This window comes from Mustela lutreola, chromosome 13 (genome assembly GCF_030435805.1).
Source record: "Mustela lutreola isolate mMusLut2 chromosome 13, mMusLut2.pri, whole genome shotgun sequence".
NCBI classification, from domain to species: domain Eukaryota; kingdom Metazoa; phylum Chordata; class Mammalia; order Carnivora; family Mustelidae; genus Mustela; species Mustela lutreola.
The window spans coordinates 69,569,868-69,588,088 of record NC_081302.1 but is presented as its reverse complement, the minus strand read 5'-3'; the positions used below and the strand labels follow the sequence as shown (position 1 = coordinate 69,588,088).

At 34.8% G+C, this 18,221-nt stretch overlaps 1 protein-coding gene across 7 annotated transcripts in view; it reads left to right on the top strand.

Moving 5' to 3' along the window:
- Positions 1-18,221, top strand: part of NBEA (neurobeachin) — a 685,682-nt gene that overhangs the window by 371,132 nt on the left and 296,329 nt on the right. For all 7 annotated transcript variants that reach the window (XM_059144025.1, XM_059144024.1, XM_059144021.1 and 4 more), the window contains 2 exons: positions 6,539-6,647; positions 10,318-10,484. In XM_059144025.1, coding sequence (XP_059000008.1) covers positions 6,539-6,647; positions 10,318-10,484 — 276 coding nt within the window. The remainder of the gene's footprint in view (positions 1-6,538; positions 6,648-10,317; positions 10,485-18,221) is intronic.

Here is an 18,221-nt window from a genome sequence, read left to right as displayed (position 1 = left end):
TCTTTAAATAATAATAACACAGGCAAACTATGCCAAGATTGATCAAGAACAAAACAGAAAAATAAACATCAGAAATTTAAAAAAGAAACATAATTGTAGATAAAACAAACTTGGAGGGGCCTCTGGGTGGCTCAGTGGGTTAAAGCCTTGGCCTTCCTCTCAGGTCATGATCCCAGGGTCCTGGGATGAAGTCCCGCATTGGGCTCTCTGCTCAGCGGGGAGCCTGCTTCCCCCTCTCTCTGCCTGCTTCTCTGCCTACTTGTGATCTCTGTCTGTCAAATAAATAAATAAAATCTTAAAAAAAAAAAACTTGGAAAAGATAATGAGGGTGCTATCAAAATGTTTTACCATTAAAAATAAAAATTTTAATGAAATGGGAAGATTCCTAGAAAATATATGTTCTAAAGACTGAGTAACAAGTAGCAAAACCCTAAAATTTTAAGTATGAAGGAAATTTAATCAGTAAAAATTCTTCCTACAGTAATAGTTTAAGTATATGCTACCAAATGTTCAAATAAAACACTGTTCCAACCATATACCAACTGCTCGAGAACACAGAGGGAACGCTCTTAATTCATTCTTTGAGGACTGTTTAATCCTGACTACAAAAGCAAACAAGATGTGTGGGAGAAAGCAAAATCCCAAGCCAGTCTCCATTATTAATGTAGATGTGTGAATCCTAATTAAAATATTTGCAGAACTCAGTCCAGCCATGTATAAAGATATACTATGTCTGTGGGAGTGGAGAACTGGGGAAGGGAGAAGAGGGAAAGTTAACCCAGGAAGGCCAAAGTTCTTCATTATTGTAAAATTCCTAAAAATGTGTTTGATTTATCCTATTAAATCCTTATTATCCTCTCAGTCTGTTCAGACGCACGCAATAAAATTCAACATTCGTGATTTTTTAAAAAATAGTCTTAGCAAACGAGAAACAGAAAAGGATTTTCTTAATCTGAAGAGTGCAGAAAACATGCCACTTTATTTCTAAAACTTCAAAACAAGTTAATCTGGGCAACATATTTTGCAATATACATAGATTAGATTAAACGATGAAGAGGCAAAAGAACGATAAACATGAAGTGCAGCAGAGTGGTTAATAAATGTGTGTGTTTATGTGTTAAATACATATCCAAATCACTACAAACATACCTTCGAGTAAAGACAGTATTTTTTTAAATAAAGAAAAAATTTAAGTGAATAAAGTTAGAACACTAAAGACATTTCTGTGGACTCTCAAAACATGAGTAAAAGAAATTGGCTGTGAAAAAGAAATAGAAATTTCATCTTCAATGAAATTTGGTTTTGTGAGTTTCCTCAACAGTCCAGATATAGGACAGAGGAGCGAGACCAATGTCTTAATCTAGGGATGCCTGAGCAATTGTAGCAGGTAGATAAGAATTGAGTGACAGTGCCAGCAAGAAAGTAGTTACAACATGGAACTACGGGATGGCAAGTTCAATGGGAAAAGAAGTGAATCTGAGCGGTGGAAGAAGGATTAAGAGAAAATAGAGGGATTAAACAAGTGCAGTTAGAAGAATTCAGAGCTTGTTTTTGCCTGGATTCAGGGGAGGGACAAATAAAGGCAAGAGAGAACAGTAAGTGTAGGGAGGTTGTAGCCAGAAAGTAGATTGTTGGAGTTTAAAGATTTAGGAAGTGAAGACAATTAGGGCCAGTAGAGTGATTTCCTGAAGTGAAGTAGAATTGAAGTTTCTAAAGGAATCATAGATTTAGGTATTTTTAGATCCTGTTAAAAAGGGACAAGGAGGGGCGCCTGGGTGGCTCAGGGGGTTAAAGCCTCTGCTTTCGGCTCAGGTCATGATCCCAGGGTCCTGGGATCGAGCCCCACATCGGGCTCTCTGCTCAGCGGGGAGCCTGCTTCCTCTTCTCTCTCTGCCTGCCTCTCTGCCTACTTGTGATCTCTGTCTGTTAAATAAATAAATAAAATATAAAAAAAAAAAAAAGGGACAAGGAATTGTGATACAATCTGGGGGATGGTTTTCCCTGTGGATAATGAAGTTACCCAGAATGATTAAGTCAACTAAAGATTCCTTCTCTCCATGGAAGTAAAACAACCTATGTTAGTTGATGTGTAACTCATAAGTATGTTCACTGATGCAGAACTCATTAGTGTCAGAGCAGAGCTAGGAGGACAGACTGACTTTCAGATAATTGATACAGTTTCTCTGGTGTTTCTGAGGTAAGAGTCTTCCCCACCCCTGCCCCTCTCTGCCACCATGCCTCTTTGCTTTACCAATCCACTGTTTTGCTCCTGGGGAGTCCTACCTATTAACTGCCAGACCCAGGGCCTCTCCTTCCCTGCTGTCTTCTGTTAATCTATTTAAGTTTTGTAATCCACACTAATTTGCACATATTAGATTTCCTCCTGGCTTTCTTCAGCTTTCATGCACTAGACAAAGCCATTGAACAGAATATTCCTGTATTTCACATCTCTTTTCTCTTTTGAAGCCAGCCTAACAAATATAGACCAATTATTTCATCAAAAGTTAATATTCAGAGTTTAAGTTACAGTCTTTTTTTAACTTCTTTTCTTTTTCTACCTCCATCAGTGAATTGAAGATTATCTGTATGATTGTTTGCCTTCCAACATTATAGAGAAGTCTGAGCCTTTTTTCCAAGTATTGTGGTTTCTAACAGATTCCCCTAACCTTTTCGTTCTTCAAATGATTTATATTATCATTAACTTTTGTTCTAAAAATTAAGAAAATATTCCCATTGGAATATGCCTGTGTTCCTCTTAAGTAACTGGAGAGATTATTGCTGCATGCTTCCAGGTGATATTTCCACTTACTCTGCTGCTATGCAAGATTTTAGTTGTGCCTGTGTCATAAGGTGGGAAGTCCCTGCTGGTCTGAGAGTGACAGCCATTATTTACCTTAAATCTCCCCATGGAGTGATGATGTCAGACCACATACAGACTTTGGGGGAATAGGTTTTTACTGAGAACTATCTTGAATTCAGTATCTACATTACTGCCTTACGAAATATAGAGATCATTCACCTGCTGACTTTTATAGAAGATGCTACACAGTTATCGCACATAATTTGGTGAAAAGATAGTAAAACTTACTGCTATGTAATTCAACCTTAATATACTTCAAAGATGAAATAAATTCAGTACAGACTCACTTCCAAGACATGTTATAGAGCTTTTACAAATTATATTTAGGCAATAATTTAGAAATATCAGGGTACTCAGTAATGGTTTTTTGTTTGCTTATTCATATTTATCAGTGAAAAAGAGGGGTTTGCTGTGGGTAGACAATGTAGTGAACAATATAGGAATAGTTACTAGGAGTTGCTCTTTAGTAAATACAAAAGTTAAAATGAGGTTCAATCTTTCCCATTCTGATTAAAATTTTCAACAACTTGAGCAAGAAAAAAATGATAATTCATTTCATTAATGAGCAGTGGAAATAAAGAACAACAGTCTTAAAAAGAGCACTCTTGTTAAAAATCTAAGTAGAGAAAAAACTGGACCATGAATGGAGGTAAGTATTTGAATTGAATCTTGAAAAGACATAGGTAAAAGAATAGATATTATTTTGTAAGTTTGCCCTTAAAGAAAAACCCAGAAAGACTTAAGGGTAACTTCAAATGTCCTTCGATTATTATTATATTTTTTTTGTTTTCCTTTATTGTTATGTAACTTCCTTACTCTCTTTTTTTTATGTAATGTAAGTCACCATACAATACTTCATTAGTTTTTGATGTAGTGTTCCATGATCCATTGTTTACATATAACACCCAGTGATCATTGCAATACATGCCCTTAATACCCATCACCAGGCTAACCCATGCCCCCACTCCCTCCCCTCTGAAACCCTCAGTATGTGTCCCAGAGTCCATAGTCTCTCGTAGTTCATCTCCCCCTCTGATTCCCCACCTTCATTTTTCCCTTCCTTGTCCTGATGTCCTCCATGCTATCATTCAAGAAAAAAAAAAAAGTTTTTTAATCCCTCCTACATGTTCTGTGTATATGCTAATGTATTTCACATCTTTTCTTTGTATTTTTTAAAAGATTTTATTTATTTATTTATTTATTTATTATTTTCAGCATAACAGTATTCATTATTTTTGCACCACACCCAGTGCTCCATGCAATCCGTGCCCTCTATAATACCCACCACCTGGTACCCCAACCTCCCACCCCCCGCCCCTTCAAAACACTCAGATTGTTTTTCAGAGTCCATAGTCTCTCATGGTTCACCTGCCCTTCCAATTTCCCCCACCTCCCTTCTGATGGAGGCATAATACTCCATAGTGTATATGGACCACATCTTCCTTATCCATTCGTCCGTTGAAGGGCATCTTGGTTCTTTCCACAGTTTGGCGACCGTGGCCATTGCTGCTATAAACATTGGGGTACAGATGGCCCTTCTTTTCACTACATCTGTATCTTCCGGGTAAATACCCAGTAGTGCAATGGCAGGGTCATAGGGAAGCTCTATTTTTAATTTCTTGAGGAATCTCCACACTGTTCTCCAAAGAGGCTGCACCAACTTGCATTCCCACCAACAGTGTAAGAGGGTTCCCCTTTCTCCACATCCCCTCCAACACATGTTGTTTCCTGTCTTGCTAATTTTGGCCATTTTAACTGGTGTAAGGTGGTATCTCAATGTGGTTTTAATTTGAATCTCCCTGATGGCTAGTGATGATGAACATTTTTTCATGTGTCTGATAGCCATTTGTATGTCTTTAACACAGTTATCGCTTATTGCAGAAGAAAACATTTTAAAAGATGCAAAGGGCCAAATCACTGTTTATAATTGACAAAATGACAAGAATTAATGTTAGAATGCCCACAGCGGAGGAGAGCAGTAGTTAACATGAAAGGTTTTACTTCAAAAAATACTGTTGGCTAATGAAAATGCAATGCCAAATATATAGAATTTTGAGAATTTTTTAAAAATTATAATCTGAGGCAAAGAACTTAATTTTTCTGAGCCTTAGTTTCTTATGTATAAAAATGAAAATAATATATATGTCTGAGGATTCTTGTGAGGATTAAATATTTTGTGTAAACTACATATTTTATTACCTATCTCTCAATAAGTGATTTGGTGACAGTTATGATTGATTTCTTATCCTTCTCCTCCTCCTCCTTCATCATCATCATCATCATCATGTGGTTTAAACCTGTCTTTATTCACATAACTGGGCTCAGCTCAGCAATTCCTTTGTTCCCTGTGAAGTTGTCTGGCATTTCATTCACCTGGGAGGCTGGCTCTGGGCTAGGAGCTCATGTAGGCCTGGGATCCTGAGATCCTCTATTCTCCTCCTTGGATTGGCCACATAATTTGAGTTTCTCTCAGCAGGGCAGCAGATTCTAGAAGACAAAGTTCCAAGAAAGGAAGGCAAAATGTGCAAGACATCTTATGGCCTGGACTCAGAAGTCACAAAGCATCACCTCTGTTATATTCTGTTGGTTACAGGAAGTCACAGGCAGACCCAAGAGCTGCAGAAAATGACTCCTCTTTTTGATGGAGCAATAACACTCTCACACTTCAAAAAGAGCATGTGGGATCGGAGATACTGTTGCAGCCATCTTTGAATAATCTCTGCCCTTTGCTATAAAAGAAATATGAAGAAGCTCCCTGTGTGTACATAAGAAAAGGTCTTCAAGGGGCGCCTGGGTGGCTCAGTGGGTTAAAGCCTCTGCCTTCAGCTCAGGTCATGATCCCAGGGTTCTGGGATCGCACCCCCCACATGGGGCCCGCTGCTCAGCAGGGAGCCTGCTCCCCCCACCCCCGCCTGCCTCTCTGCCTACTTGTGATCTCTGCCTGTCAAATAAATAAATAAAATCTTTAAAAAACAGAGAGAGAAAAGAAAAGGTCTTCAAAGGATATTGCTAAGTGAGAAAAGCTAGGTATAGAAAAGACTGTATAATACACTAACAATAGTGTAAGGAAGTTGGGGGGGGAGAATGTATTTGTATTATGTATTTTTAAAAGTCTCTGAAAACATGCAAGAAACTAATAACAAACGGTGCCTGATGTGTTTGGAAATCATGTGTCTAGGTGATAAAGGGAGGCTTTTCACTATATGGCTACATACTTTTTCAAAACAATTTGAATATTCAAATAAGTTCTATTGTTTAAAAATGAAATTTATAGATTTCCTAATATATGGCCATCTAGATTTTGTGTGAAAATTTACTTCTATGATAGTGAATTCTGTTGTTTTAACCATTTACTTCAAAGGTGGTGAATTCTGTTTTAACCATTTAAAACACTGTCAAAAAGCCTTGATTCTTTTGCATTAACTACATCAAATTAAGTGAATCATTCTTTCACAAGACACACAGTACTTACCACATAGAGGCATTGTTGTAACATTTTTACGGTATATTTCTGTATTTCAAATGTCTTTGAATTATAATTTCATCTATCTTAATTTCATAATGTAACTTTAAACTTTATGCATAATTAATATTTCAAATACTGAAACTTGATTATTAAAAAGTAGTATTAACTGAAGCTATTAAGAATAATAATTCCAAAGGTATCTTCCTTTTTAGATTACTATGCCATGCTATGAAGGACCATATAGTTCGTGTTGCAAATGAAGCTGAGTTTATTTTGAACAGACAGCGAGCTGAGGATGTACATAAACATGCAGAGTTTGAGGTAAGGTTTTTATAAAGAAGGTTTTTTATAAACCGTTTTAAAGCAGTTCTTTTTTTTTTTTTTAAAGCTTTCGTAAATGCCAAACACAGAGCACTAATTTTTACCTCATTTACAACATTCAGAAATTCTTCTTACAATATGCCTAACCCTTTGGTAGACTGAAGTTGTTCTGATATACTCTTAAAGGCAAATAAGATTTTATGATGCAATTACTTTAGTAATTTTTAAACTAGTTTTATACATCACTTAGAGATGGGCATAATCAGTTGTTATATGAAGAACTGAGGTTTTACCAAATATTCCATAATTTATTATTTATCAATATATCCATCTTTAGAGTGACTGAAGATCACTTCAGTTGTCTCATTGTTATAATCGATATTTCACTGACAACTTAAGCTTTGCTATTATATGGTATACATATAGATCTATACATATATTGGGAATAGAATAATTTTAAAATCCTAATAAGTACCTTGGCTAAAGAAAAATTATCATTTCTATTTCACGTGCAAAAACTAAAGTGTATTGAGATATTGTATATTCTATACTAATAGGTTTTATAAAAATATTTTTATATTTCCAGCATGTTAATAATTATTTGCCATTATTTGAATTGCCTCAATTCAATATCTTGATTTCAGTGTTTTAAATTATAGTGATTACTTAATTCACTCAATTTTTGACAAAACTTGGTTTCAGAAATATTCAGGTGACCTGCCATTTGGCTTAGGTTGAACTGTCAGTGGCCCTGAAAATACTCTTCTTCTTTTTTTTTTTTTAATTTAATTTTATTTTTCCAGTGTTCCAAGATTCATTGTTTATGCAGCACACCCAGTGCTCCATGCAATACGTGCCCTCCTAAATACCTACCACCAGGCTCACCCATCCCCCCCACCCCAACCCTTCCAAAACCCTGTTTGTTTCTCAGAACCCACAGTCTCATGCTTCATCTCCCTCTCCGTTTTCCCCCAATTCACTTTTCCTTTCCTTCTCCTAATGTCCTCAGTGTTATTCCTTATGCTCTACAAGTAACTGAAACCATATCATTGACTTTCTCTGCTTGGCTTATTTCACTCAACGTGAGGCAGGAATCTATAAAAATCTTAGAGGAGAACATAGGCCTTGAAAATAATAAATAACCATCCATTTATTTTCCTGATGCAACATGCAAACAAGTGGGGCACGGCTGGAAATCAGAGTCCAAGATTTCAGTTTTGATGAGGTTTTTATCTCAGTAAGCCAGCTCTCTTAGTCATGCAAGTTGATGCCCTCGGTCTAGTAATCTCTGACCTTGCTAGCTGAAAAGCACAAGACAGAGAAATAACTGTTGTCACTCTCATACCCAACCTCTGCTTCATTTGTCAGAGGAGACAGCACACACTTGTCACATGAGATTGCAACAACCTTATTTTGAAAAAAAAATAATAATAACAAATATTTTAAACTTTGATAAAAATACATTGACAATTGGGTGTTTATCAAAGTATCATATCCCTTAAAGAGTAAATACTATTGGATATTTATCAAGATATCCTGCTATAATCTGGGTGTCAAGAAAATTTTGACTTATCTGTTCTTTGAAGAATATGTTTAGATATGAGATATGTCAGGAGTTGAAACAAAATAAGGATATTCAATTAACTTCTGTTAGTAAATAAGATTTAGAATATTAGCTGAAACCCCTGCAGGATGTTTTGAATCATTCATATATCTACTAAGAAAATCAAGAAATTTTGTGGGGATATAAAACAGTTAATATTTATTATATGAAAGCATTTAAAATAGATTTTTAAGCAGCTAGATATTAGTGACAAGTTTTAACACATATTTAGCCAAAATGGAATTAAGCTGAGGACAGTGGTTCTCAGCCTTTTTTTCATTAGTGCCCCCTAAGGAATCTTTTCTAATTTCCCTCTCCCAGTAAAATTTTATTTCTATAATATGCTGCATATCTGTTTGTGTACTATATATGCATCTGTGCTTTATACGTAGAAAGGATATGGTTTTTTCTCATCCTCAATACCACTTTTTATGCCCTGGGCATGAGTTCATTCCTGTTGAGGATGCATGTCAAAGAGTGATAAGAGACTATGAAGTGGACATGAAGACTCAGGGCTTTTTAGATTATGTAAATAGAAAATAAAATTACATAAATCAAATTTTGAGAGTATCATCATTGCTATTTAATGGATGTATTTTTTTAACAGAAATGTTTAAATTTGTTCTTTTTAGGTTAGAGCTGTATTGCTAAATGCATTGACTTTGAGTGTGTGTGTGCATGTGCACGCTTAAGTGGTTTACCAGACACTTAACACTTTTAAATTGTAAAAGATTTTATAAAAGCCATGATATTTTATTAGGACTTGTTGGGAATTTCTCTGTCTCCCATATAAACCTGTGATTAAGAGATAAAGTATATTTAATTTGAGATGGGTACTTCACAGTTTTTTTAGTTAATCATTGTAATTGTTAAGGAAGAAAAATGAAAATTTCATTTTGCTCTCAATGAGCTAATGAAATATTAACCTCATTATGGAGGCAGATCTTTGTACTAATTGGTGATTCCCTGTACAAAAAGATAAATTGGAAAATGAATTAATCCTTCTTAGAGTACTGTAAGGTTATTTCTCTGAAAGAGATGACTTGTGGTAATAGTCTGCATCAATAGATAGACTGAAGGGATATGTTCAAATTCCTTCCATGAAACAAATTTTTACATAGTAAAGATGAATGTGAACCAATTATATGTATTTTTAGATGTGAGGCTTTTTTTTCCTCTAGTTATATGACTCATATTATATGCTTGGTAAAGTTAGAATTTACGATCAGTCCACCCTATATAAAAATTACTATACAAAAAAACAAACCTAATTAAAGAGATGTTCATCTTCATGTTCATATTGAACCTGTCTGATACATAGTGAGATGGATACTGATTAGCTATGTCACTGATACTGGTGAGCATGAATGCGGACAGTGGACAGAACAACTGATTATTAGAAAAGATGAGAATAAGAGGGTTGTTATCATGGGAACCTTTGAACACATTAAATTCTAGAGTTGGGAGAGATTATAGAGAAAACTTTAGCTTCTCATTCTTTAAATATGAAACTGGGGAAAGAAAAGAATTTTCACAAAGTATGGAATAAATCCAAATCTAAATTCCTAAGTCATTCCTTTTCCTTGTATACCACATTGCCATTCATGAAATTGGAAAACTAGAAATAAAATGGCAAGTTTTGGATCTCTATATTAATTTTCAAGAATGTAATTCTCATTTTAAGTGTGGCATATACCATATTGGTTAAAATAATAATTAGATTTATATTTTTAATAAACCATTCTTCTAAAATTATTACTTTGGGAACATATTAAAATCAGACTCAGAATTTTAGGAGCCTTAAAGATCATTAATTGCTTAATATAATACCATCCAAATTATCTTCTATATACTTCATGAATAATCACATAGCACACATCTTTACATCTATAATCACTTTGAAAAGTGATTGTAGTGACCATATTCTTTCTGTTTTACTTTCCTTAAATTAAATTTTCACAAGATTGTGTTATTACCCTTCAATTTAAGGTCAGATATCCTTCCTTACTTGGACACCGCAGAAGTTATACATTGTTAAACATTATGCATTGTTCATATTTTTTGTAGTCGCAGTGTGCCCAGTATGCTGCTGATAGAAGAGAGGAGGAAAAGATGTGTGATCATCTCATAAGTGCTGCTAAACATCGAGACCACGTTACAGCAAACCAACTGAAACAGAAGATCCTTAATATTCTCACAAATAAGCATGGTGCTTGGGGAGCAGTTTCCCATAGGTGAGTTTCACAAATTTACAAGTAAATAATAACTCACAGGTTATTTATAATAGTTAGAAGTTAAAGATTAGAAACTTTAAAATTATGCAGAAAAAATTATTTAAAGCATACAAAATTGCTTTAATTTTTCCCTGATATCTTTAGTAATTCCTTGTTAGAATCCTTCAGGAGAAAATCTAAACTTTTAGCAGAAGCTCCAGTGCAAGCCATTTCTAATTTAACAGTAATATGTAATATAAAAAAATTAGGCAAGTATTTTAGATTACTATCTCTTATATGATGTGTGTTAATTATAAGAAGTGGCTTTTTTTCAACTTTGAAGAGTCAACTTTACCTAGTAATTAAATCTGTATCATTCTTAATTTTTCTTAAAAACAGGTAATAATAGAAACATTTACTGTGTAGAGGTAACACATTTTTTAAAACTTTTCTTCCATATTTTTCTATTCAGTCTTTCTTAGGAAAGATTTTCATTTATGATATCATAGTAAAAGTATTTATGATTAGGGCATTTATGATATCATAGTAAAAGTAAAACCAAAATTGGTTGTTTATGAATTACAGATGTTCTCACAGAAGTTTTGTGGGCATAAATTTTTTTTTATTTCCTCTACACAATGAAGTTTTCTAGAAAAATAATAGTGAGGCAGGTCACAATATTTCGATTGCTAATGTTCTTCATTTTTAGATCTTCATTTTATTTGATCCTATTAAATATGTGCTTTGGTGAGTGCTGTGAAGTGTGTATACCTGGCGATTTACAGACCTGTACCCCTGGGGATAAAAATATATGTTTATAAAAAATAAAATAAAAAAAAATATTTTCTGGAAAAAAAAAATGCTTTTAAGTCTCTGGCAGAGTTTAGGGCTTGGTTAACTGTGACCAGCACACTACTAAGAAGACTCCTGATAGAACTTACTCTCTTAGTTGGGGAAGAACATCTAGAATATGACCATGATACTGTTTGATCATCTGGCCTGGTATTTCAAATATAAGATACACTTGGTAAATCTTTATAATTTTTGTATTTAAGGCAAAATTAGAACTTAATGACCTTAAAAATAATCAACACTCAGTATTTCTTTCTTATAATAATAGTGATACTGTGACACCTAGATTTATTGAATGCTTATTGTGTGCCAAGCATCATATTAAGAATTTTACATGAATTATTTCATTTAACCTTTAGAACATCTCTATTTAGTTTGGTACTCAAATGTTTTCCGTATTATATTGAGGAAACTGGAGCTTTCAGAAGTTAAATAAAAACGTACATAGTATCACACAAGGAGAGACAGTGTTTTAGTCAGAGTTCTCCAGAAAAACATAAAAACAGAACCAATGGGATATATTTGAGACATAGAGATATAGGTATAAATATAAATATAGAAATACAAATAGATTTATTTTAAAGAATTGACTCACATGATTATGAGGGCTGGTACGTCTGAAATCTGTAGGATAGACTGGCAGGCTAGAAACTAAGGCATGAGTTTTGCTATAGTCCTAACAGAGGATTTCTTCTTCTCCAATGAACCTCAAGGTTTATTTTGTTTTGTTCTTATTTTTGTTTTTTTAAGGCCTTCAACTAATTGGATGAGGTCCACCTACATTTTATCTTTTATTTAAAGTCCAGTGGTTATAAATGTTAATTAACTACATTTAGGAAATACCTTCGCAGCAACATCTAGACTGTTATTTGACCAAACAACTGAGCACCATAGCCTAGTCAACTTGACACATAAAGTATAACATCATACCTGGTAACAATAATATGGGCCTTTTGCTCAGCTCTAGACCTTGTCTCTCGTTTTTGTGTTTTCTGAATTGGATTTATCTTCTTAGTTATATACAATCAGGACTGTAATATAATATTGCTAATAATTCAGGTGAAATGACTCAGGATATTGCCTTCAGTGTTTAAAGATGCATGAGAACTTGAGGTCTTAATTATTTCATCATCTAATTAGGATATAGTTAACAGAGAATCACCTCCATGGATGCAGTCATGAGTCAAGTGCATCCTCTGTTCAGCTAATCCTTTACTGGGTTTCATTAGACTGATAGAAAGACTGGCAATAGGACCCCTTAGATATAAAGGTAGATTCTCTTCTTTCCTGCACATTAATTCCCAGTGACTAACAAAAAACACACACAATCTTTCTGTTAATCATCCTTTCCTAAGTAAGTCACTGAATGCTAAATATTTAAGAATAGGTTTTGTTCTCTATAATCTTACTTAGTATTTGACTAATTAATAAGACTCAGTCATTAGATTGCTTCTCTTTTTTGTTTTATTCACTCTTTATTGTAGCTTTTACAAATCTCATGGCTTAAAAACACAACCACTACGTTGATAACTCCCTAGTTTATTATCCCTACTCCAGATCTCTCACTCACCTCCAGACTTGTTTATCCATCTACCTATTTGGCATCTTCTACTTAGATACCATACTTCAGGTGACGAAACAGCTCCTAAGACTTTCTCCCAAACCATCTCTACCTCAGCCGAGGGCAGCTCCATTCTTAAATTTTCCCAGGCCGTAAATGTGCTCCTAACACATCACATATTGAACCCTGAGGCACATCTTACTGACTCTGTCACAGAATATGTCTAGCACATTACCCTTGCGGTCCCCTTGATCTAAAATGATGCCATCATTTCTCACTTGCCTTGTCCCAGCAGCGTTTTCAATAGTCTTCCTGCTTCTGCCTTGATCCTCCTAAAGGCCATTCTCAAAACAACAGCCTGGGCGAATTTTATTAAAATGTGTATCCTTTTGCTCCTCTGCTCAGACGTGCTGCGCAAGATGGTAACCATTAGTCACATGTGGCTATTGAAATTTAATAAAAATTAAATTTAATTAAAAATGTAGGGCCACCTTTCAGGTACTCAGTAGCCACATGTGGGTGGCAGCTAGCATATTAGACAGCACAGAACGTTTCCATTATTGCACAAAGTTGCACTGAACAGTGTTGCTCCAGAAGTTTCCTGTGCCACTGAAAGTTAATATCCTTACAATGACCTACAAGGACAGAATGCACTATTTTTGATAGAGTGTTCAGAGAAATCCATTCTAATAAAGAACCACTTGGGCAAAGAACTCTCTGAGCATTTTAAACAGAGGGAACAGCCTGCAAAAGAAGGAGGTGCTTGGCCTGTTCCAAGAGCAGGCAGAGACCAGTATGGCTGCCGTGGAGTGAGCCATGGATGAGAGGTTATGATCTTTGTTAACTCTTTGACCTCCTCTCCTGCTACTCTCCCCTGGCTCATTTTATTCCAGTCACTGTGGCTTTTTGCTGTTTTTCTGGCTTTTAGGACATGCTTATTCTATTTGGAATATTTTCTCCCAATCTATGCAGCTCCCTCTCCCACTTTCTTCCAGTTTTAATTCAAATAGTACTTTCTCAAAAAAGCCATTATCTGTAGCCACTTCTTCCCACCCACGTGTTTTGTATTGTATTTCTCTGCTTTATTTTTCCTTTTCCAACATTTATTACTATCTTACATATTATGTACTTATTTATTAGTTGTATTGTTTTGTCTCCCATGAGAATACAAGCTCCATAATGGAAGGGATTTTTCTCTCTTTTGTCCATAGAATACCTCACACCTAGAATAATGCCTGATACATGGTGCTAAATAAATATCCACTGAATAAATTAATAAATGAACACTTGATGTATACCTTTTTTACAGTGATACTGGTGATGGAATGGAAAATAAATTAGTCTGTTGTCTGGGACGATTTTATATTTTGAATGAAATCGTATTATTAAATGACAAAATGTACTTAGCCTTGCATAAAACCAAAGCTTGGGTTCATCTGGAAAGTGAGAGGTGCAATTCTCATTTCATTGGATTATTTAAATGGTAAACTGAAGTATTATAATGCAAAATGCTTAATACAGTAGCTGACACAGAGTAGACTTTTTATATTTGTTAGTCTCTTTTCTTTTTTGTTAGCTCTTTGAAAAAAAGCCTTTTTAAAAAGCCTTTTTTTAGAGCAGCTTTAGGTTCACAACAGATTTTCCTTATACCCTCTCCCAACACACATGTATACCCTCTCCCATAATCATGGTCATTCTCCCAAATGGTACATTTTTTACCGGGACTGAACCCACATTGACACAGTATAGCATAGTCACCCGAACTCCATAGTCCACCTGACGGCTCACTCTTGGTGTTGGTTCTGTGGGTTGGGACAAATTATCCCATATATCCAGCATTATAATATCATATGGAGTATTTTAATTGCTCTAAAATTTCTCTGTGTTCTGCTTATTCATTTCTCTCCTCCCCCCCCCCCCACCCTGGGCAACCACTGGTTATTTTGTTTTGTTTTGTTTTGTTTTTAAATCTATAGTTTTGCCTTTTCCAGAATGTTATATAGTTGAAGTCGTACAGTATGTAACCTTTTCAGATTTGGTTCTTTTACTCAGTGACATGCAATTAAGGTTCCTCCATATCTTTTCATGGCTTGATGGCTGATTTTCTTTTAGTGCTGAATAATATTTCATTGTCTGGATATACCACAGTTTATTTATCCATTTACCTACTGGAGAGTGTCTTGGTTGCTTCCAAGTTTTGGCAGTTATGAATAAATATTTGTGGGCAGGTTTTGTATGGACATTGGTTTTCAGCTCCTTTGGGTAAACACTAAAAACCATGATTGCTGAATGGTATGATAAGAATATGTTTAGTTCTGTACGAAACCACCAGAGTGTCTTCAAAGAGGCTATAACATTTTGCATTCTCACTACCAATGTATGAGAATTTCTGTTGTTCTGCCTCCTCACCAGCTTTAACTATTGTCAGTGTACCAGATTTGGACCATCCAATAGGTGTATGTAGTAGTGGTATCTCATTGTTTTGATTTGAATATTCCTGATGACATATGATGTGGAGCATCTTGTCATGTGCTTATTTTCCATATGCACATCTTCTTTGGTGAGATGTCTGTTAAGTCTTTGGTCCATTTTTTAACCAAGCTCTTTGCTTTCTTATTATTGAGTTTTAAGAATTCTTTCTATGTTTTGCATAACCATCCTTTATCAGATATGTCTTTTGCAAATATTTTCTCCCAGTCTGTGGCTTGTCTTTTCATTCTCTTGATGGTGTCCTTTGTAGTGCAGAAGTTACTAATTTTAATAAAGTCTGGCTTCTGTTGTTTCTTTCATGGGTAATATCTTTGGTGTTGTATCTAAAAAGGCACCACCCATCTATACCCAAAGTCATCTAGGTTTTCTCTTCTAGAAGCTTTATGGTTTTGCATTTTATATTTAGGTCTGTGATCTGTTTTTAGCTAATTTTTTTTTGAAGGATGTGAAGTCTGTATTGTATTTCTGGGTTCTGTGTCCCATTGACCTATTCGTCTGTTCTTCCAGCAATACCATATTGTCTTGGTTAATGTGGCTTTATGGTAGTTTTGAATCAAGTAGCATCAATCCTCCCACTTTATTCTTCTCCTTCCAAAGACCTTTTTAAAGTAATTTCCCATCAGCCATCAATTCATGAAAAGAGATTTCCCAGAACCCTCTAACCCTCTAACATATAGCTATAATTTATTGATCTTATTAATTTAATGAACAGATAACTCGCGTTAGCATAGTGGTAAAGAAGACTTACTCCCTGTCCTCATTTAATTCACAATAGTCAAATAGAAGTGACTGATATTAAACAAAACAAATGATTATAGAAATAAAAAATGTAAATACAAACTCTGGCAATTACTAGGAAAGAAAAGTACAGGGTAATCTAAAGGAGAGGGTATAACGAATGATCTTCATGTTAGATCAGGGAAAGAGAAGATTTCTTTAAATAAGTTCTGTTTGAGCTAAAGAATGAACAGGGAATCATCACAACAGGTGAGGTATAGAACATTCAAGAGAGAGAAATATTAAACAGAGACTCAGCTTAGAAATAATAAAATGAACGGAAAGGAGGCTCATATTTCTAGAGCTTAGTGAGCAGTGGGGATAGTGGCTTGAGATAAGGCTGGAGAGTAACATATGAGCCGGATGATTTAAAGTCTTATAGATCATGTTAAGAATTTGTGACTTTATCCTAAGTGGCATAAACAGCAGTGAAAGGTTTTGAGCAGAAGAGTAACGTGATCTGATTAATGTTTTAAAAGATCAGTCTGCTTTTTAAAGACATATTGGAAGTAATAGGGAAGTATGGTCTCTCTATTTATATCTGAGTTCAAATATCACCCCTCCTGTAGCATTCCCTGATTTTCCCTATTTTTCTTAACCCTACCTCCTCCTATTTTGTTATTATCTGTATTGCAATTATCTTTGCTACACCACTTAATGTTTTATAGCTGTGCGGATACACATGTCTTCCAATAGACTTGTAGCTTCCTAAGAGGAAGGATTAAATGGTACAATTACATCCCTGTTATTAAATATATGTTAAATCTGAAGGAATTTCATTCCTATAATGTTACACTTGCTATCTTACCCAAGAAAATATTGAATTTTAACTTAAAATTCCTTTTATCTTTTGACTCAGTGGTTATGCTGGCTCTAACATACTTCAGCATTTGAATTAATATTATTGCTCTTTATTTTTTCCTGAGGAGGAACTAGAATCTGACAGCCCTTTAAAAATGCATATTCAAGAATTAATGTTTTAAAATAATCCTTAGTATGTATGAATAGTTTTTCTTTATCTTATATTTTTGGATCATATTTTCAGTTTCTTAAACTATATTGCTTACTTAAAAACTGGGCAAAGGATTTGATAGGCATTTTTCCAAAGACGATATAAGAATTGCCAACAGGTACATGAAAAGATGCTCAACATTACCAATGATTAGGGAAACACAAATCAAAACCACGGTGAGATATCACCTCACACCTGTTAGAATGGCTATCATCAAGAAGACAAGAGAGAACAAATGTGGTAAGAATGTGGAGAAAAGGGTGCCCTTGAGCAGCTGTTGGCAAGAATGTAAGTTGGTGCAGCCACTATGGGCAGTAGTATGGAGGTTCCTCAAAAAATTAAAAATAGAAATACCATATGATTCAGCAATTCCTATTCTAGAATATATTCGAAGGAAACGAAAACATTATATTGAAAAGATATCTGGACCCGCATGATCATAGCAGCATTATTTACAATAGCTGAGACATGGAAACAATTTAAGTGTCCATCAATCTGTGAATGGATCCAGTTTTGTGTCATATCTATAGGAATGTGTGTGTGTGTGTGTGTGTGTGTGTGTGTGTGTGTGTGATGGAATGTTACTCAGCCATAAAGAAAAACAAAACAAAACAAGGGAGTCCTGCCATGTGCAACAACATGGATGAACCTCACATTATGCTAAGTGAAATAAATCAGACAGAGAAGGACAAATATTATATGATCTCACATGTGGAACCAAAAAGAAAGAAAGAAAGAAACAAAGTCATAGAAAAAGAGATCAGACTTGTGGTTACCAGCTATAGGTGGTTGGTGGAGGGTGAATTGGAGGAAGGTGGTCAAAATGTACCAACTTTCAGTAGTAAGATAAATAAGTACTGGGGATATAATGTACAACATGATGACTAGCTCACTGCTAGATGGCACATATGAAAGTTAAGACACTAGATACTAAGCATTCTTATCACAAAGGAAAAAACCATTTTTTCCCTCTTTTTTCATGTCTCTGTGAGATGATGGATGTTGACTAATCTTACTATGGTAATCATTTCACAATACACATAAGTCAAATTATTTTGCTATATAC